The sequence below is a fragment of the Plasmodium berghei genome (genome assembly GCF_900002375.2).
Source record: "Plasmodium berghei ANKA genome assembly, chromosome: 5".
NCBI classification, from domain to species: domain Eukaryota; phylum Apicomplexa; class Aconoidasida; order Haemosporida; family Plasmodiidae; genus Plasmodium; species Plasmodium berghei.
Genome location: NC_036163.2, coordinates 710149 through 733637, shown reverse-complemented (window position 1 = coordinate 733637; position 23489 = coordinate 710149). Strand labels below are relative to the sequence as shown.

Below are 23489 nucleotides of genomic sequence, written 5' to 3'. Positions count from 1 at the left end.
TTCGTGCTTTTTTTTCGTAAAATATATATATAACGCTTATTATATGTAAATTTATGTTTAATAATAAAGAATATAAAATATAAAATGTAGAATAAAACAATTTTCCAAAATTTTAAACAAAGAAAGAGTTGCAAATTGTAAATATTTATTTTTATCAAAAAAATAGTGTCGATGTTATACGTATAAATTAAAAACATAAATAAATAATAAAAAAGTAACTTAAATTATAATATGAACGTTATAAATATTTTCATTGATATATGTCCCCTACTATAAAAGGGGAAATATATCATTTAATAGGCAATGAAATATAATAAAAATAATACAAACAAGTGCATGATCAAAGAAAATAATAACTTCATTTAAATGATAAAAAAGCATGCATTAAAAAAAAAATAATAATTTAAATAAAATTATTTATTATAATAACCCAATAAAAATATCTTTAAAATGGTTTTATGAAACTTGAAACAATTTTACGGATTCTAGATTATTAAATAAAATCATTAAAATTTATCAAGGAAAAAAATATACAGGAAAATATAATATTTACTGTAAATTAATAAGATAAAGTAAAGCTAATCCTGAAATACAAACAGAAAGTAAATAAGAAATACCCACATAAATTATTATATATATGATTAATACATATATTTTACATTTTCCTTATATATGCTCTAATATACTTCTATATGTATTAACAAATGTATAATCAATCGATACAAAAAAATAATGAATTAAAAAAGCATTCACCAAGCAATATTCTTATTATATATTTTACCTATTATACTATTTTGTTTGTTTTTTCGGTCCGCATAAATGTATTCATAATTTATACACGCTATTTATATCTTGAAACATATTTATTCTTATTTTTATGTTTTAATGCGATGAATAAATTTTTACAATATTTTTATAATACACAAACTTAAATTTGTATTAAAAAAAACCAGACCATTTCGTATATACATATATGTAATATGCGCGCACATCATTTTTATGTATATATAAGCAATAAAATATATAAATATATGCATATTTACTCCTTTCATTCAGGTAAAATTTTAATGTAGTGGCTAAATATTTTACAATAAAAGTTACATATAACAAAACGAAAGCTAACTCAAGATAAAATATGCATAATACAAGTTTATTTGAAGATAAATAACTTATTTCAAAAAAATTGTATAATAATAACAAATTATATATATTTTCATGTATATAGAGTATGCAAATATATTTTTGTAAAATTTAATAATTTTCAATAATATATCTATATTTGAAAAATCAAAATATCAATTTTTGGGGGGTTTTATTATCCAGAAATTCGATTTATATTCTATTTGAATAACGTAGAAATATATAATTTCTGCAATAAATTTATAAATTTTTGCGTAAAAAATAAATAAATATAAAACAATTTATTATTTTTATTTTTATATTTATTCAAAATGAGTGGAGATTTCAAAACAAGCTTTGCTGCTGACTTTTTAATGGGCGGTGTATCTGCCGCTATTTCAAAAACAGTAGTTGCTCCAATAGAAAGAGTAAAAATGTTAATACAAACCCAAGACTCTATACCTGAAATAAAATCTGGTCAGGTCGAAAGATATTCTGGGCTAATAAACTGCTTTAAAAGAGTATCACAGGAACAAGGTGTTACATCATTGTGGAGAGGGAATTTAGCAAATGTTATTCGATATTTCCCAACACAAGCTTTTAATTTTGCTTTCAAAGATTATTTTAAAAATATATTTCCAAGATATGATCAAAATACAGAATTTGCGAAATTTTTTTGTGTTAATGTATTATCAGGAGCAACTGCAGGAGCTATTTCTTTACTTATAGTTTATCCTTTAGATTTTGCAAGAACAAGGTTAGCATCAGATATAGGAAAAGGAAAAGATAGGCAATTTAATGGATTATTTGATTGCCTAAAAAAAATATACAAACAAACGGGAATTATATCATTATATAGTGGCTTTGGTATTTCAGTTACGGGTATTATTGTGTATAGAGGTTCATATTTTGGCTTATACGATAGTGCAAAGGCCATATTATTTAATAATGATAAAAATACAAATATTATTTTGAAATGGTCAGTTGCACAATCAGTTACTATTTTGGCTGGTTTAATTTCATACCCATTTGATACAGTTAGAAGAAGAATGATGATGATGTCAGGTAGAAAAGCAAAAGAAGATATTCAATATAAAAATACCATTGATTGTTGGGTTAAAATATTAAAACATGAAGGTATTAGAGGATTTTTCAAAGGAGCATGGGCTAATGTTATTAGAGGAGCTGGTGGAGCTCTTGTTCTCGTTTTTTATGACGAATTGCAAAGATTGCTTTAACTGAATAAAAAATATGTGAAAAAAATAGTTTGTATTCATATGTTAAGCATGTAGCTATTAATATTTATTAACATAAGAAAAATGTTAAATATGTTGATATAAAATATACTTCTTCGATTTGTAAAATGTATTACATATATTTGCGTTTGTGTAAAAAGAGTAAGTAATATATTATAAGATGACTTAAAAGCTGCTTACAATTTTAAGGAAGCCACTTTAAGATATCATTTTTTAATTATTACAGTGTATAATAATAAACTACATATTGCATGTATATACACATTTGTATATTTATGCATAGTTATATATGTGTTTTTTTTATTCATATTTTATTCCAAATATGTATCAACATTACTTTTATTTTTTCATACGTAACATAATTTCACATGTATAATTATATACATCCATATTGTATATGTGTAATAATGTATATACCGTTATATGAGTTGCATACGCTTTTTATTTAAAATTAGTCGTTATTTTACTAATGTAATAATAACTGCTACTTGTTTATCCTTTTTTTGGTATCAAGAAAAAACAGTAACAAACTATTTTAGTGAAGCATAATAAAAATGAATATCAGTTTTTGTATGTACAACTTAATATGAAACTCATCAAAAGGTGTATGTACATGTTTAGAAAAATACGGATGGATTATTATATAATTTACAAATTTATTGTTGCGCTTAAATAAGAAGAAAAATAATTCATTAGTTTGTAAAAAGAATTATCTTCATCTGATTTTGAGTTTATTATATTATTTAAAATATTTTTATCAAACTGAGTTAATTTATTTTTTGTGGAAGATACAAATCTATCGTATAAAAACAATCCTAAAGCCACATGCTCAATTGAACATTCTTTTTTTCTTAACAAAATCGAAATACTGATACACAGCAGTTCGCAAATTCCTATATGATGTCTGTATAAAAAAATACATCCACAAAAAAACATATATTATTTAACATTTGAATATGAAAAATAGTTATATAACTGCATGCCATCAAAATAAAATTGTATAATGTTTAATGAGTGATAAATTAGCCAAATAAAATTTAATGTGTGTATATTGGGGGAAACATAATATAATATCATACACATGTAATATTCGTCTATTGAATATCGAATTACATAAAAACTTACATGGTTAAGGTTGATAAATCTGAGGCCATATGAAAATACTTTTGTATTATAGATTCAGATATATCACTCATTTCAGTAAATTCATAATTTGGGAAATTACCTTTTTTTAAATAATTGTATTCATTATTTAGATCAAAGTAATAATCAAACGTTTTTTTTTCTTCATCATTATCTGTCATTCGTAATATTTCATCGATAATTTCATCATCGTTTCCAAAGTTTAGATCAAAAAGAAAATCAAAACGCGCTAGCAAATTTCCCTTTATATATGTATTAAATTCCTGTAAAAATAATATACCAACAATTTTTTGGATATGTATAGTCAATAGGATTGGGAAAATGTATATGTATATGTAGTATCAATCTCTCTCTGCATATTTAATATTTGTGGATATTGTGTATGATCATTTCTTACGTATTCGTTTCGGATATATGGTTTTGCAGCATAGACCCAAAAGGTCGTTGAAATAGGAACGGAATCTTTTTTATTTTTGTATACTCCATTTTTTAATATTTCTTCTAGTGCATCAATTTGAGAACTACTAAAATTATTTATATTTATAACTAATATGTCATATTTTTGTGTTAACAATATACTAAACGAATCGACTTTCACATTTAATATTTTAATATTGCAAAAATAGTTGCAAAATTTAACTATTTCTGTCATTATTATTTCATCTGAACATATGAAAAAACAGTGTGGTCCTCTTAACCCTATATATATACCAATAATAAAGTAATATCCATTGAATTATAAACATATACATGGAAATTACCACGATACAACTAATAATATATATATTTATCATAATATAGTAGATAAAAATATGCATTTTCGTGTTTATTTACTTTTTAAGGGGTGTCCCTTGATGTTACAGCTATTTACAGATTTCCCAATGTTTATCTTATTAAATATATGGCATGCTGATATATCTAATTTTGAATATTTTAAAAAGTTACTACTTATGCTAATTAAAATTAGGGAAAGTTTCGTTGTTTTGCATATTTTACTCAAACAGAAATTATCACTTGGAATCTTTAGAATATTAAAAATAATGTTTTTCATATCTGCTTGGTTGTAAAAAATGTGTATGGGAAAATTTATGTTCACATCTACATATATATATATATCCGATGATATGCTGATTATTCAGGTTCACATATATTTAGATGAATTAATATACCGCATAAAGTTTGGTCCTTTATAAAGCAGTTAAATTTTTGCATTAATAAGGATGGATTCAAATTTCTACTTAACACTAGTTTTCCGATCTCAAACTTGTTTATTTCCTTAAAATATATAATGCGTATATATACACAATTTCATATAAAAATATAATATAATTTTATGTGTATAGATAATCACATATATTATATACATAGTTTATCACCATCATTCTAATGATTATTAATGCGGTATATGCATATATTTTTTTTTTCATTTTTTTTCATAATTACATGCCCCCTATAGTTTAACAACCAAAGAGTATTAGTATGTGCCCCTTTAGAACCATTTTTTCTTAGCTAAAAAAAAAATATAAAATAACTTTTAAATAATAAACATAGATATATATGTTTCTGTGCTATCTTTGCGTCTATATTTATTGTATATTTTTTTTTATTATGTATATCTGTTTTGTTAAATCTCATATGTGCAATACAAACTTCATCAGGAATAGGTACAACGATTAAGTTATATTTTAGCCCATTTTCAAATAGCTTATTTTTTTCACTGACATCATGATATAGTACATCAAACGTTATACATTCGTCTAAACATTGAAAAACACATATAAACAAATATAAATGCCATACATATAAATAGAAACATACACATAGTTAACATTTTCATAGGCTCACATGAATATAGACATTAATAAAAGGATGTCAAAAAAATGATATGAAAATATAACCTTTGCTATTGTATTCGTCCATCTCTTTGGTAAATGAAAATGTTAAGATAAAAAAATTTTTGAATTTTCTTTTTATGATTATTTCTTCATATTCTTTGGTAAAGCATAAGGCACATTTCCCCTTATATTTGTTGCTTCTGTTAAAAATAAAGAAAAATATATATCCCATTCTCACACATGTATATACAATTTTTTTTTCAAAAGTGTGTTTACTTATTAACTCCACCAAGTTTAAAGGTTTTTACAATTATATTTTGATAAGGCATGTATTTATGAGAACAATCACATATTCTCATGTAAAAAGTTTTATATAAGAAACTTTTTTTATCTTTTCGTATGAGTGTAGCATTAATAAGTTCAATCACTTCATAAATATTTTTTTCTAGCTTGTTTGATTTGCTCAGATTAGTAATACAATCCGTCTGAACACAAAAATAAAGAACATGATTATACATGTATAGTCATATAAAAAGATGCGACTAATGTATTTGTTCTTAAATATTTATTTTTATACTTAAATTATTTAATACTTTTATAGGGGTATTAATAGGAACAAGAATAATAGTAAAAAATTTATTCTTTAATAAAATGTCCAAATAATTTATAAAATCCTTTTTATCGTTTTCACTCTGTTTGTAGTATAATATATTTATGATGTTTTTTAAATTCAACTAATATATGAATATTGTGGTTAACATATGTTTAGTTCATATAAATTATGTGTCTCTATATATACATAGATATTAATATATTCACAAATAATTAAGCATATGGAATTAATTATATATTACCCTAAAACTTTCTAAAAAGTCTGAAAACAAAATGTACACATTTTTGTTAAAATTTTTGGTAAATGTAATAAAGTTTGTAGTTATTTGGCAGTCGTCATATAATCCTGAGTCTATTCTATATTTCGAACACAAAAAATTGAAAATATAATAGGAAGTAAAAATACAATACATAATAATAAAACCTATGTATATTATACTACATTATCATATCATAATATATTATATACACACAATACATGTACATATATATTATTTTCCTTAGAACTAACATTTGTATTATGTCCACATATAGAACAATTTCAAAAAAATAATTATTTTTGTAAAAATTGTTGTATATATTTTTTAGGATTATTTTAAAATAATTTTTTAATATTATATTTTTAAAACTATTTTCGTTAGTAACTACATCTGATAAAACTGTCTTTTCTTTATTATCATCTTCTGGTATATCACAATATTCCCTTTTCGTGTTTTTCACTTTTTTTTTATATTTATTAAAAATCATTTTTCATATGTTATATGAATATTAACCATAAAACAATATTTCAAACGGTTTATTTAGAAGAAATATAAAATAAAGTATCCCTTTTACAGAAGTATGCATTTATAATAATATAATCAATACAAATTTTATCAACGCAAGGAAATATTATATTTCAATGATCATATTATTACCATTCATTATTTTTAACAATATTTTATACTATTTATTTCATGAATTATTCAAGCATGTGATTTTCTAAAGATATATGTAGTATTAATTTTAATATAACTATATATATATTTTTTTATATATGTATATACACATTAATCGTAGCTTGAAAGATCATGCTCCCCCCTCAAACATATTCCTTTTCTCTATATAGAGTCATTTAAAATTTTTGCTTTATCATATTTATGTTAACACGTTTAAAAGATATATGATAAATATAAAATCGAATAAAAAAAAAAATTTCGAACATCACTCAAAAATCAGGAATATGGAAAATTCTTGGCATGCACATGATCATTGACAATTTTTTTTTTTTTTTTCAATTTTAATAAAAACCACATTTAAAGGAATATTAGACTGTAAATATGTTGTATTTCATAAAAACTATCCAAAGGATATATAATCCCTTAATTTCCATGCTTTTAATTTTACAATATATAGCATGTATAATATAGTCATATATATGGTAAAAACATATTAGTGTTATAAATAGTTGTAATTATTTTTACGATTCATAAATAAATATTATTGTTTTTCTATTATTTTTATTTTTTTAAAATACGAAAAGCTTTCAAAAAAAATATGATGTGTATGTCCATACCGATGTAGATCGAAACATATACACACCTATTCAAAGTGTAACTCGTTTTTATGTAAAATACTTTTTACCTTATGTTTTATTCATTGCGAAAGAGTAAACAAAATGAATAATTTCAATATTATAAAAAAAATATATGATAAAAGTCAAGAAAATGCAACATTTTTTATTGAATACGACAGGGTATATCGCTATACCATAAAATATGAACTTGGTTTAGTTTCGACAAAACAATATACCAAAAAATTAAAATAAAAAAGAATTAAATTTTCATACTTAAAAAAAGTTATGTTTTTTTTGTATTCTTTGGAATATAAACATATTTCTTAAATGACCTAATGTGTTGGATACATAAAAAATAAATCTAACACCATAACGGGGGAAAAATATATGCTTATATTGCACGCACAAAAATATATATTTTTATGTGGCTGAAAAAAAAATAATATCTTTTTCACTTCTCATAATTAAATTTATAGATTCAAGGAAAATAAATCAGTAAAACATGACATATTAAAAAAAAATAAATATGTTTTTTATTATTGCAAATGAAAAAAAAACTGAGGTAAATAATTTAAAAATAAAAAAAAATAAAATTGGAATATGTTTACTATTTCGGCACTTGGTATTTTGAAAAAAAGCTGTATGTATTATACACATTCACAAGTTCATGTAAACAAGCAAATAAATAAATTATACATACCTATAAATATCTTTAATATATATATATATGCGTATGCCCGATCTATATGCTTCCTACTTGGCAAAAATATACTATTTAAAGGACTAACCTGGTGCCAATATTACATAAAAAATAGGGTTATGAAATATAAGTATATTCGATAATAAAATGAGATTATCTAGTTTTTACCTCATCGCAGAATTAATAACATGTTTTGTTTACGGACTAAAGAATAATTCACATTTGAATAATTTGGACTTACATCACACAGGAGATGGATTATTATTTTTGAATAATGCTTATATAAATAAGACTTTGGAAAACAAAAGAAATAGGATAACAGCAAAAATGGCATCAGGAAAAAAGAGAAATGCAATATATTCACAAAATAATTTTGAAGATTTACAAATTACAAACATTAGTAATACCAATACGAAAACAAATAAAATATCATTCACAAAATGTAAACAAATAGCCACAGTAGGACCATCAACAGAGATGTTTGAAAATCTTGAAAAATTATACTTAAGTGGAATTGATGTATTTAGATTAAATTTTTCTCATGGTCCCAAAAGTATCAAAAAGTATATAATTAATGCTATAAGAATATTAGAAAAGAAATATAATACATCAATCGGGATATTAGGAGATATACAAGGTCCTAAAATAAGAATAGGTGAATTTGAAAAAAATGAACAAAATCAAATTGACGATGAAAAAAATACATTTGTAGAATTAAAGGAGGGAGATACCTTTTCCTTCGATTTATCAAACAATTTAGGAAATAAAAATAGAGTGTTTTTAAATTATCCAGATTTATTAAAAAATATAAAACCAGGGCAAATAATATTGCTTGATGATGGAAATTTAAAAATGAAAGTAGAAGGTATTGCATATAGTAGCGATCAAGATATCTCAGTAAAAGCTACTGTTTTAACAGGAGGAAAACTATACAGTAAAAAGGGATTTTGTATTCCAAATATGATAATGCCAATAGAGGTATTGAGTGAAAAAGATATAAAAGATATATTATTTTGTATTAATGAAGGTGTGGATTATTTAGGTTACTCCTTTGTACAAACTGAATATGATTTAATATTTTTAAAAAATATTATTAATGATTATTATGAAAGTGATTTTTATAAAAATATAAAAAAAAATCGAATCGTATATGACGTAAATGAGTTACAATATAAAGATTATGACGATACCACTGATTTTTATATAAAAGAAATAAATGATTATTATAATAATTATTATTTAAAAAAATATCACACATATAAACAAATATACAATGTGTATAAAAATAATAATTTAGATGTTGGTGACATGGACCAAGAGATGAATGATCGTGATACACACTTTGAAGATGCCAATGAAGTTAGTGGCAATTCTGGAGAAAGTTCCTCATTTAGTAAAAAGTTGGATAATGAAATATATAAGTATACTCTTAATAAGGATGTGAATAAGATATTCATAATTTCGAAAATTGAAAAACCATCAGCTGTTAAAAATATAGATAATATTATAAAAATATCGGACGGTATTATGATTGCAAGGGGTGATTTAGGAATTGAAACGAATTTATCTAATTTACCAATATTACAAAAAAAAATTATAAATTTATGTAAAACGAAATATAACAAAATAGTTATTGTGGCTACACAAATGCTAGAAAGTATGAGATTTATACCATCTCCTACAAGAGCTGAAGTTACTGATGTTGCTACTGCTATTTATGATGGGGCTGATTGTGTTATGCTATCCGCTGAAACAGCCACTGGGAAATATCCTATTTTATCATCTTCAACGCAAAATAGTATAATACAAAATGTGGAGAAGGATTATTATTTTTATGAATATACACAGAAGAAGGTAGAAAATGTTAATAGCAATAGTATCAGCTTTGTGAATACACATAATCATTTGAAACAACTTGGGAATATTTCCGATATATCAAGTGAACAGCAAAAAAAAGCATCCTCAGATACCTCCCATTTTGATAAATTAATATACAGTATAAGAGATATAAGCAACAATATAAACCTCAAATCTATAATTTTATTTTCTAATGATTTTAATAAAATACTAAAATTAAGTAATTTAAAAACTAAAGCACCAATTGTTGTTGTGACTGATAATAAACATTTGTCACGAAAATTACAATTAGCATGGGGTATATATCCATACTATTCAACTATAGAAACTGGTACAAATAAAGATTTTATATCCTTAATTAATTATGGGTGTCAAATTTCAAAACAAGAAGGTTTTGTTAATTCACCTGATGAATATTCGCTTGTTACATTTACTGAAAATATTAAAAATTCGGCTAATTTGATTTATTTATGCCAACCATGCTTAGAAAACTAAACATTAGCTGTTTCTCATAAAAAAATGGAAATAGTAACTTTTTCTCGTGATGAAGCAATGAAAGTATGATATACATTTACCCATTCATTTATTTACTTATACTCATCTTAGTGTGCATTTTCAACACAATTATTATGTTTGTTTCTGTATTTTTATTTTTTCTTTTATGAACAAATTTTAAATATAAACTTGGCTAGTTTTTAAAAAAGATAATCGCAAAATAATATACATGGAAAACGTAAAAATAGAAATCGTGTCATCTTTAACAGAACCCGTGTAGTTGATCGTTAAAACATCATACACACATGATTGGCATAGGTACATACTATTCTACAACATAATGATTTTCTTCATACTAAAAAAATACAATATAAATTTATTTCACTATTTTCATATTTTTACTTGTTATATTTTTATTTATTATACTGATTAAATTTTTCTTGTTTTTCTTACACTTTTAAATAATTTTTTTTCGAAAACATACTTAAGTATAATGCTATATCGTATGAAAGAACAAGCATTGGGTTATTATATAATGGAAAACATAAAAAATTATTTATATCTGTGAGAATGGTAATGATCTGATTGCTTATTATAAAGTATGTATTATTATTAGTTAACAACCATATATATTATAATAACACATTGCATATTAGCACATAAACATATACGCACTTATATACAGTTAACCTTACAATTATTGTGCAAATACATGTTTGCAAAAAAATAGTATACTGCATTTTATTGCCCTCCAATTGTTTATAGAAAAGTTTTAAAGATATAATTTTTGTAATTATAAATTAATAAGAATAAGTAATTAAACATATGAAGATGGCTTTAGTATTTCCATATTCAATTATATTACCCTACAACCAAATAATATAAAATATTATGCTTTACAATGCCATTTATATGGTGTAATAATTTATTGGAGGAAACACGGCATTATGATTTTTATGAATTATTATTACATGAAGGACACGAACCCAAAAGGAAATTTACTGTTATAATAATTTTGTGTTTCATATATAGACAAAGATAAATTAATAAATCGTAATTTTGCGTAAATATTGTTTATATTTATTTGATGTTATTTTATATATGAACAGGAGTAATTTTATTCTCATAATTAGCTAAATTATAAAATATGGTTTTATTATTCCTCATTAAAGCTGTATTTACATAACAAGCTAGCGTTTTGAAAAAAAAAATTATTTTATTAATATCATTTATGTTTCCTAATTTAAATAATTCCACGCATATGACCTATATATTATTATATGTAACTATTAAAACGCCATAAAATAAAAATCCAAAAACTATTTTATAATATAGTAGCTCATTTACCAATGTTATAGGAAAAAATACAAAAACAAAATAATATGGATATGATGTAAATAACTACATATATTTAATAAAAAATAATAGAGAGAAAAAAAATATATATATTATTGGCTTTATATTTTTATTAATTTATAGAAAGAAAAAAGGAATGCGCCCATAAATATTCCATTTGACTTGGCTTTATAAAATTCTATATATAAGAATTAAATATCTTATGTATATTATATAGTAGGGCTTAAATAATTTGTTAATTAATTTATTTTATTATATATAAGAATCGTTTATATATACTGTAAAAAAATACCTAAAAATAGTATATGATATATAATATTATATGCGCTACATTTATGAGGCACCCGTTTATATATTAAAAAATTTTTACAAATATATATGTACAAAATTTGAGTACTTTCATCGCAAAAAATAAAAACATAAATTCATATATGTATAAAAATATGATATATATCTTATGTATTTTTTTTATATATATAAATATTTTACTTTATAATTTATATTATACCAGGACAGCTATTTTTTTTGAAAACGCTGATAAAATAGGTTTTTTATTATAAATACATATTTATACTTAGAAAAATATATATGTAACATTAAGCAAACCAAAAAAAAAAAAAGAAAAAAACATACAGCTACAAGTATGACAATGAACTTTATATAATAGGAATATTTTTCTATTGATATTCATTCAATATTATGCATATAAACTATTGTTGGCATAAATCACAAATGGAATATTAAAATATGCTCTGCTCATATTTATGCATATATGCATTACTTGGATATGATATATTTTTTGCCCGTATCTTAATACTACGTTGTATCGTTTTGAAGATGTTTTATGAACAAATGAATAATGCATACATACATTAAGTATTTTTTATTTTTATATTTTATATATATTTTTAAAACATCTGTTTAAATATATTACTAATTGCATTTGAATTAATTTTTATAAGATTAAAATTGATATATAATTTTTTTCTCATTCACATCGATTTTAATATATTATACAGTACAAATATGTGTACAATATTTATTTATATTTATGTACTTTTTATATATTTTTTCTTTAGATAATTTTATTTTAAAAAATGAAATTAATATTTATTTTAGTTAATAAGATATAGGCTTATACATTTTTTTTAAAAACTATTTATGGTACATGTACTTTTCTTGCTTTTATTGATTATATATATATATTTCATAAAGAGTAAGAAACATATTCAATATTCTCTTTCTTTTCTCTATATATAAGCTTATATATTTATACATGTGCATTATTAAATACAATATATATATTTAATGATGTAAGAAAACATGTAAATTACATATTAGTGTGATTTTATAAAAAATAAAAGAAAATAGTGTTATTTAAATACAATTATATATAGGAAGCCTTTGATAAAAATATAAATTAAAGAGTAATATTTACACTATATTATATCCTATAAAGTTTTATATGGATATAATATATATACATATACATTTTTTATCTTATAACATGTATATGTTATGCAGAATATTACTATCAAATAAACTAATATCTATTATATTTTTTTAATATTTGTCAAATAAGAGCAGAAAAACAATTTTGTAGTAAAATACAAATAAAGAAAAATTATATAATACACATATATATATATGTACGTATGTATATATATTTTAAATACACATTTAACCGGTTATATATTTAAATTATTTTTGAAGTAAAAATTGTTGCATGTTTGAATATATGATTGGACAAATATCTGCACATATATATATTTTAAATCCAAGATATCACAACACAAATACGCTTTTATAGCAGCATATCACATTAATAAAAAAATATATACACGAAAAGCAGAAAATATTATATACATATATATATTTATATATATAATAAAATAAGTGTATAAATAAACAAAAAGGAAATAATCCTGAACAAAATATGCATAAAAGAATTAATTAAAATAATGGAGAAATCAACTACAAAAGAAACAATGGCTTTAACTTTAAAAAATTTAAGAAAAAATAAATGGGGCTCATTATCCAAAAAAAAAATAGAAGGTAAATCATGCTATTCTCCTAGAATAGAAAAAATGATTGAAGTAATATCCCCCATTTTAGATTATTATGGATATAATAAGGAAGATGTATACAATTTTATTAGTTTATACAAATTTGATATAGAAAAAATTCAATTAGAATTAGGTAATATTGTGGAATCTAAAGAGGGTAATGAAGAAGGCTTATGGGAAACAGTGAAAACTCGAAAAAGCAAAAAAACACCCTCAAAAAACGTGAAAAAAAATAATCTTTCACAAAATAATACAATTGGAGGAAAAAATAACAAAATCGATAAATTATTTTCAAAAGGTTTTAATTTAAAAGAAAAAGATTTAAGAAAAAATAATAAATCGGGAATAGGTATTGCAAATACCAGTGCCGATGTTGGGAATTATAATAAATATAATAAAAATGATAATAAAGCCACATATATTGTAAATTTGGGCTCAAAAAATGAAGATATTTCACTAATAAATAACGGTAATAAACAACCTTATGATGATAATATGACAAACAAAAATGTTATAGGTGAAGACTCACGAACATTTACAAATATAAAATCAAATTTACAAAAAAATGGAGAAATAAAATTATCTGAAGACGACGAAGGCAAAAAAAATAAAAAAAATCTTAAACAATCATCGTCACATGTTATAATAAATGATGACAATTTTTTACAAGGTAAAGAAGTTACAAACAAAAAGGGGGACCTTCTAGCCAATAATAATAATCACTGCATCAGTAATGCACAAAATTTTGATAAAAAAAAAATATTAGCATCCGACGAAGGAGAGAAATCTAAATATAATGATAAAGTATTAGGTATAAAAAATAGTAAAAATAACAAGACAGTTAATATACCATCAACAGGTATTACTAATATTAATGTGTCTGGATCGACAACATTCTCAAATTTTAGTAGATATAGTAATTTTAATTATCATGATAAATATTTTAATAAAAACTACAATAGATATAATAAACCATTAAACGATTCATATTATGGACGGAATAATGGTAATAAGATTAGATATTCCACGTTTGGCAATAATAACAGTAATAACAACATAAATAACAATAAGCAAGGCTTATATAATTCTGGTAATAATTATATTAATACCCACGATGGTAAAGTAATCCAACAAAAAAGTAATTTGAACAAATATACTAATAAAACGGAAAATCACAATAAAAATAATAACATAGATGGTTTAGATTGTGATCCTTCTACGGATCAGCGGGCAGATGGTGACTCACCAAATAATAAACCTTCAAATAGTGATGAAAATAATAATGATAACCCCCAAAAAAAAAATATAGATGGAAAAGTCCCAAATGAAAAGGGTAATGCAAAAAATATGTCTTATGCTTCTATAGTTAATAAAAAACTTAAAGAAGCCTTTTCAGGTGTTATAAAAAAAATCGAAGGAAATAAAGCCACACCAAATGATCAAGTTATAAATAAAACGGAAGATGAGGGGTGTAAAAAAGAAAAAAAAAATAATAAAAATCAGTCAACAAATTCTAATAAGAATTCCGTCAACAATAGTAGCAACACTGACAAGAAAACTGATAAATTATGGGTATCCATTATTACAAAAGGCAGTAAAAATGGAAATACGTACGATAATAATAATAATAATGCGGAAAATGCAGATAATAATGCTACAAAAAATGATGATATTAATTCAAAAGACTTAAAAAAAGATGCAAATAAAAAAAGCGCTCAAAATAATAAACTTGCAAAGCAAAAAAAAAAAGAAAACGCCCAAGGGAAAGATCAAATTGTATCTAGTGAAAATACCTCCAAAAATAAAGAAGAAATAAATTTCGAAAAAAAAATATTAGAAGAGGGAAATAAAAAAGGTCAATTAAACGAACACACAATTGATACAAATAAGAAAAAGAATGCCCAAGATTGTACTCTAAGTAATGAAAATAATAATAATATTTCAGTAAAATCAAAAAATGTTAAAGAATTATCTAGTGACGTTAAAAAAGGAAAAAACAAAATAAATCAATCTGGTACTAACAGCATCGAAAATAATAGTTCAAAACTCACAATTTATTCACAGATGGATAAAGTACAGGGTCACCAATCTTCGGTGCCAGATGATTATAACAATATGAAAGATAAAAACAACGTCCCAATATTTATGCCCGGTTTATCTCTAATGGGTAATAATGTAAATAAAAATATATTTTTTGGTAATATTAACATTACTGGAGATCAAATAGAAAATTTCCATATCCCCGATAGCGACATCGATCTAATGAAAAATGATAGAAATTATCAAAATTCTAATAACAACAATAATAACAGAATGATAAATACTGAAAATAGAAAAAAAAATAGCTTGAGAAAAAATTATGATGTAGATGCATCTCAAATTGATATAAATGCTGAAATAGCTAACAGCGATAATAATAGTGGCAGATCCTTATTGCATATGAAGGATACTGAAAATAGAAACTATGAAAATAATCATAGAATTCATAACGATGCTGAAGCTAATAACACTATTGACTTAAGAAACCAAAAAGAGAGGGAAATGAAACATTTGTATTTTAAAAATAAAAACCCAAAAAGAGAAGATCTTAATAATGACAACAATAAAATATTAAGTGATGATAAACAAAAAAGAATATTCCATACTCAAAATAATAAACATGCACAAGTTAGTGCAAAATCGCATCATATATACATACCTAAAATATCTGGAGCAATAGGAACAGCATCAACTAATGATATACCAATTGGTAGCCATCATCAAAATAGTCAACAACATCATCAAATTCATAGTTCATTAAACAATAATGTTAATAATAGTAATCAAAATAATACAAAATACTTGATTAATAATTCTTCATCGGTATATATGAACCAATCATTACAACACCATTCTGCACATGAAAATAATAACTCTTCATCATCTCTTATTAATGGAAAACATAATAATAATTATGCACATAATGTAATGAAAAACAAAAATTATGACCATGATAATGAAGATGCAAATACTTTGCAACTAAATCAAATATCTCAGAAATATTTACAAAATCAGCATAATACAGGAAACAATAAATTATCAGCGGATAACAATAATAATAATATCGATGATAACAATAGTAGTAACACTAACAATATCAATGGTAATATAAATATCGGTGTAAATTCAAGCAATGGATTAACAAATAATATGCCAAATAAAAATACAAATGCAGATGCTAGTAATATGAATTTAATAAACTTAGGAATGAATAATTTAAGTAATAATAATATGTATAATTCATATAATTCACCTCCAGGCTTAGCTAACCAATTTAATTATTCATTTACTAATTTATCATATCCATATAATAACATGCACTACAATGGATATACTACACAAACATTAGTTCCTCAATATGGTTTAATAAACAATCATTATAATAAAAATAATAGTATTCATAATAACAATTTTAATTATAATATGAATTATGATAATTTTGACGAAACTAATTTATATGCTCATAATAATAATATGCATATGAATAATTATGTAAATTTTATGAATTCTAATATAAAAAAAAATCAATTAAATGCAGATGATGATACCTTAAGTAACTCTGGCGATGTATCTATAGCAGGTGCATTACAACCTCACAATTTATCTCATGATAATCAGAATAATAATTCTAATCACAATGGAACAAATATGAATAATTCATCATGTATAGATAATACAACAAATAATAATGCTATTAATAATTTATCACTAAATAATATGAACCCCAGTATGAATATATCTTGTTCTAGTGCTAGTAACACTAACGATTTAAAAAATAAATCCCAATTAAATAAAAACATCAACGATTTACAATTACAAGCACCTATACAATCAATGAAACAAACCCAAAACGCTCATACTAAAAGTAACAATAACAACAGTAATACGACTACCTCTACTGCTTCTAATAATATGAACAGTCAACATCCCCACAATAGTAAACATTCAGCTCACCATCATCAAAATTTAATCATCACTAATAATAATGGCAATAATAATAGCAATACTAATAACAGCTCTATAAATCAATATTCCCAAAATCAATTGAATCAAAACAATTCACAAAATACAGCATCATCTACTTCTTCCTCTTTAACAGGAAAAATAGAAACAAATAGTTTAAACAATAATGCATCACAAAATAATCAAAATAATTACTTAAATAAACAATTATATCATAATAATTACTATAACATAAACTCAAATAGTTATAATATCCCACCTGGATTTAATATGTCACAAGATAAAGAACAAAATGCCAATTATCTTAACAACAGTGTTACTACTACCAATGCTAATACAAATGTAGCAGCTTATAGAAATAACTGGACTAATATCAATGAAAAAAATCTTAACCACTACAGCATGAATTATAACTACAACCGGGGAAACAAAAACAACTTCAACTATACTAGCAACTTGTAAGTTAGAAATAAAAAATGTATAACACCATGGTGCACACAATATATATATTTACATGACTAGTATACAAATAAACGTGGCATGAATAACTTATCTCAATATCATCTTCATTTGAATGAGAAGCAGAGGGAGTATGAAAGAGAAATTGACATACCTCGTGTTATTGCCCTTTTGAGTCGACTTTTTTTTATCTATACGTAATAATATATATGTATAGTTTTTTCTAATTAATAAATAATTTTACTTATCTTTATAGGAATTACAATAACAGTAATGGATATAATGGAACTCGAGATAATACAAACACATTTTTTAATTACAATAATTTTAGCTATGCTTTGCAAACCCCACCAGGCTTACAAAACTATTATCAAAATACTCAATATCAACAACAAAACAATTACAACAGAAGTTACAATTATTCCGGATATAATAACAATTTATCTATGTGGAGTAAGTGAAACATAGCGAGTGCTAGCATACATATATATAATGAATGTATTATGTCATTCCATCCTAGTTTGTTATCCCTTATTTGGCGAAACAATAAATGGTTTCATATATTTTCATTTATTGCTTTTTTTATGACATACCATACTTTCCATTTTGTGCATTCTCATATTGTTCCCATTCTTTATTCACATTCATATTTTTTTTTCCAATTCACAGATAGAGAAGATTGACTTTTAACGGAATAGAATAAGCTTACCATTATATATATCCCCATTTTTATAATTTTTTTTTCCCTATATATATCATATATAATTTGCTATTACTATAGTTTTATGTTTTCTTTCATTTTTTTTTAACTTTATATTTTATTTTTTTATATTTTTTCATTATATGTATTTCTATTTTTTTTTATTTTCTTAATGTATTTTGTGATATGCATATCAAACAATTTCTTACACATATATTTTAATATATATGTGTACTTATACCTATTTTAAATTAAAATTTTGTATTGTTTAATCGAATCAATCACCCGATTGTGTATACGTACTATATTTTTATACATAATAAAATATATGATTATTGTTATAATAACTATTCGTATAAATATATAAGTTCATGCGTGTATACACATGTATACTAAACAAAAAAATTATGCTATTAGAAATATTTTTTTAAGCAAATAACGTTATATATCAATCGTAAAAACATCATCCTTTTTATTAGAGCTTTTAATTTCACTTTTTTTCTATCTTTCAAAAAGAAGGAGGAAAGTATTTATTTGCTCTTATTTTTTGATATCACCAAATAACAATAATAAGGTTGAAAGAAAGGCACCATAAAATTAAATGGATAAAAAAGATTTACAAAAAGGAAAATAACACATTAAAAAAAATTAAAGCGTAAGATGAATATATATAATGTATGCATATGCGTACATTGCAATAGTGCAAATAAGGATTTATTATTTTTTCCACCCATTCGTTACTTTTCTTTTTTAGCAAGAAAACATATATAGATAATATTTTTTTTGTTTTAAATATATAAAATAGGAAAAAGTAAAATAATTATGAGATTAATAGAAATTTCGATATTATTATAAAAATATAAAAAAAAAATAAGAAGAAAGCATTTTCATTATGACTAAATCTTCACATGGAAACACTAATACAAATTTAATGAAAGAAAGAAGGCCGAAGCAAAAAACAGATGATGAAAAAGATTATTCCAAAGAAAAAATATCAAAGAATAATACAGATTTTTATAATGTGATATTCTTATTATTGCTTTACACTATACAAGGTATCATATTTTGAGTTTATCAACTATTTTAGCATAATATTCGTCTATATGTTTTTGACTATTATGTTTAAATAATTGTTTGTAATAAAAAAGGGAATGCGATATATTTTATGTGTGTTGCTAATCGCGCCATTATATCACCATTTCCCTTACATACACATAAAATTTATATATATAAATAAAATATTGTGTACATAAATACATAGATAAAGAGAACTATACAAAAACTATTGTGTTGCTGGTCTTTTTGTTATTTTTGAATTTTTTTTGTTCAAACATACTATACTAACTTTTTATTATTTATATTATAAATTACAACGATTGTATATCCATTTGAACGCGAACCGATGTTGAATCATATAAGTTATTTTGTTGGAATTCCATATCTTTACAATTTTTATAGAAAAACTATAATAACTGATTTATTTAATTTGTTTAGGTGTCCCCATAGGGGTTTCATCTGTAGTCCCCCTAATAATTCAGGATAAAGTTAGCTATTCCCAGTTAAGTATGTTGTCACTAATTAGTATACCATTCAGGTTCGTATTTAATGTACACTCACATAAAAAACGCATTATATATATTATGGAAAATAGTAGTTGACATCTAGCACGTACATATACATATATATGCATAAAATTATTTTCGATTTTAGCTTAAAATTGTTATGGGCACCCATTATAGATGCCGTATATATAAAGAAGTTTGGAAGGAGAAAAAGTTGGATAATTCCCCTACAGGTAAAATGAAAATAAATAATAAAATGAAATAAATACAAAATATTATATAACTAAATAAAATTTTTTCCTTTAAATTCATAAAAAAAAAAAAAATTCTAAAATTTTCAGTTAATATGTAGCCTTTTGATGATATTCTATAGTTTACGTGTTAGCACATGGTTAGGAGAAAGAAATGGATCAATAAACTTATATTCTTTGACCTCCTTTTTTTTTGTTCTGTTTTTTTTAATGGCAACCCAAGATATTGCAGTGGATGGTTGGGCCTTAACCATGTTATCGGAGAAGAATAAGGGGTATCAAATAAATCGAACACACACATATGTATATACACATACATGAATGTATGAATATACACTAAGCACAACCGTGGGGAAGATATATAGCATTTTCATGTATTTTTTTTTTCACATTTCTCAATGTAGATTGGCTTCAATATGCAATATTTTAGGACAAAATATCGGGTATTGTGTATCTCAACTATCATTTCTAACCCTAAATAATAAAAAAATATGTTTTTATTTACTTAAGAAATATGCCAAGATTATGCATTTAGTATTTTATAAGTCAGAGTATTATAAAATGCTGAACACCAATTTAGATTTGATATATCCTACTTTTCAGCCTTTTGTCGATATGAATGTGTTTTTAAAATTTTGGGGGATATTTATTTTAATATTAACCATATTTACATTTTTTAAAAAAGAAACATCAAATAATAAGGAAAAAGAAAATAAGAAAATGACTGAACAAGAAAAAGAGCAAAATAATAAATCACAAAATATATCAAATGCTCCCAAAAAAGAAGAAAACAAATTTAGAAATGCAAAAGAAACGTATAAAAATTTGTACGAATTATTATTCTTACCACCAATGAAAATATTTATTATTTTATTTTTAATAAATCGATTGCCGTTTGCATCCGTTGAAGTTGCAACAAATTTTAAAATGTTAAAAAAAGGAATAACAAAAGAAGAATTTGCAATTTTTAATCCATTCTTTATACCTGTATCAATTATATCACCAGCTATTATTGGAAAAATTATACAGAATACTAATCCATTAAATGTATATTACTATGGATATATATTACGATATATTTCTAATATTGTTTTATCGACATTATTACCATTAACTGAATATATGTATTCAAATAAAACTCACATATCCCAAATATTTTTTTATATTTATTATTTGTATATATTTGGAGCTCAAATATTTAATAATCTCTGTATAGACTTGATGACACTTTCATCGGTAATTTTACCACGGAGTTATATCCATTGTTTCTAAAGTTTACATATGTGCATATAGTGTGTGTGTGCATATTTGGGACACGATATACACACTTCTTACTTTTTTTTTTTTCAGATGGGATTTCAAAATGTAATATCAGATCCACAGATTGGCGGAACATATATGACATTTTTAAATACCATTAATAACATGGGCTCTCATGTAATATACAAAAAAAGAAAAGGGAAAAATTAAAAAAAACAATAATAGCATTTTATTAAAATGACAGTAAAATACGAATAACATTTATTCATATTACCATTTTTATTTTTTTTTTAGTGGTCAACTATATTTCTATGGCTGCTTGATTACACAGATATGACAATTTGCTACGGAGGTATATACACACTTAATTTTTTCATAATAATATTTGGTTATTCCTCAGTTTTATCAATAAATGAATATTTTATGCTTAAATACGCAAACCATTTCTTACATTATTGTTGACACATGCTACATTTTAACCAATTATACGTTCATATGTATACAATGCCACATTTTAAATTATATTTTTTTTGTTTTGCAGGGAATTGCATATACTTTGATGGTTTTTACACGCAAATGATATGCTCATTCTTAGTTGGATTACTAATTAATAATTTTGTTTTAAAATGTATTAAAAAATTGCAGGTAAAATTGTATAAATACTAAAAAAGGACCATTACATTTAAATTTTCAAATATACATATTTTATATTATATATATTATATGTGTGAAAAACGAATTAACACATGACTCTACAAAATTGACTCATTATTTGCCATAACTGTTTTTTTTTGTTTTTAGAATTTCCCAATAGAAGACTGGAGAACATATTCCGATAGTATTACAAAAAAAAATAATTAGTAAAATATATTAAATAATTTAAATGTTAATATCATTTATTTAATAGGTGAACATATATTTACATTTTTTAGTATGCATTATATGCATTTTGCTTAATTAGTTTGAAAGTTTGCAAGAAAAAAAAATAAGTAATAATAATAACAAATTAAAAAACAAAGCATGATAATATAGTAAAATATATTGGAAAAGTCTTAGTTCCCCTTGAAATTGCTCTGGTAATGTGAATGTGTATACTTATACAATATATATATATATGTGAAGGAATAGACCTTTGCATATGAATATGTGTATCACAATAATATTCATAGCTTGGAAGAGTCAAAATATAGTTCAAGAAAAAAAAACTTTAATATATATCATATTTATTATTTACCAAAAACATATAAATTAAAGTACCCGT

The 23489-nt window shown here is 23.3% G+C and overlaps 5 protein-coding genes across 5 annotated transcripts; 4 read left to right on the top strand and 1 right to left on the bottom strand.

Annotated features, from left to right (window-relative positions):
• Positions 1–1451: 1451 nt before the first annotated feature.
• Positions 1452–2357, top strand: PBANKA_0520200 (ADP/ATP transporter on adenylate translocase, putative; the record flags this gene model as incomplete). The annotated part of the gene is made up of 1 exon (XM_034568455.1): positions 1452–2357. One exon carries the CDS (start codon positions 1452–1454, stop codon positions 2355–2357), a length of 906 nt encoding a protein of 301 aa, XP_034420443.1.
• Positions 2358–3023: 666 nt separating this feature from the next.
• On the bottom strand, positions 3024–6712 carry PBANKA_0520100 (conserved Plasmodium protein, unknown function; the record flags this gene model as incomplete). The annotated part of the gene is made up of 12 exons (XM_034568454.1): positions 3024–3279; positions 3501–3781; positions 3916–4217; positions 4353–4571; positions 4688–4793; positions 4962–5027; positions 5169–5275; positions 5417–5553; positions 5630–5838; positions 5947–6045; positions 6208–6322; positions 6477–6712. The coding sequence occupies 12 exons, from the start codon at positions 6710–6712 to the stop codon at positions 3024–3026; spliced, it is 2133 nt and encodes a 710-aa protein (XP_034420442.1).
• A 1655-nt stretch (positions 6713–8367) lies between these two features.
• PBANKA_0520000 (pyruvate kinase 2, putative) lies at positions 8368–10572 on the top strand (the record flags this gene model as incomplete). Its single annotated transcript, XM_034568453.1, has 1 exon — positions 8368–10572. The coding sequence occupies one exon, from the start codon at positions 8368–8370 to the stop codon at positions 10570–10572; it is 2205 nt and encodes a 734-aa protein (XP_034420441.1).
• Positions 10573–13889: 3317 nt separating this feature from the next.
• PBANKA_0519900 (conserved Plasmodium protein, unknown function) lies at positions 13890–19138 on the top strand (the record flags this gene model as incomplete). The annotated part of the gene is made up of 3 exons (XM_034568452.1): positions 13890–18454; positions 18712–18908; positions 19125–19138. 3 exons carry the CDS (start codon positions 13890–13892, stop codon positions 19136–19138), a joined length of 4776 nt encoding a protein of 1591 aa, XP_034420440.1.
• A 909-nt stretch (positions 19139–20047) lies between these two features.
• PBANKA_0519800 (acetyl-CoA transporter, putative) lies at positions 20048–23089 on the top strand (the record flags this gene model as incomplete). The annotated part of the gene is made up of 9 exons (XM_034568451.1): positions 20048–20210; positions 20650–20749; positions 20866–20950; positions 21059–21243; positions 21373–22204; positions 22319–22405; positions 22523–22580; positions 22770–22873; positions 23030–23089. 9 exons carry the CDS (start codon positions 20048–20050, stop codon positions 23087–23089), a joined length of 1674 nt encoding a protein of 557 aa, XP_034420439.1.
• Positions 23090–23489: the final 400 nt, after the last annotated feature.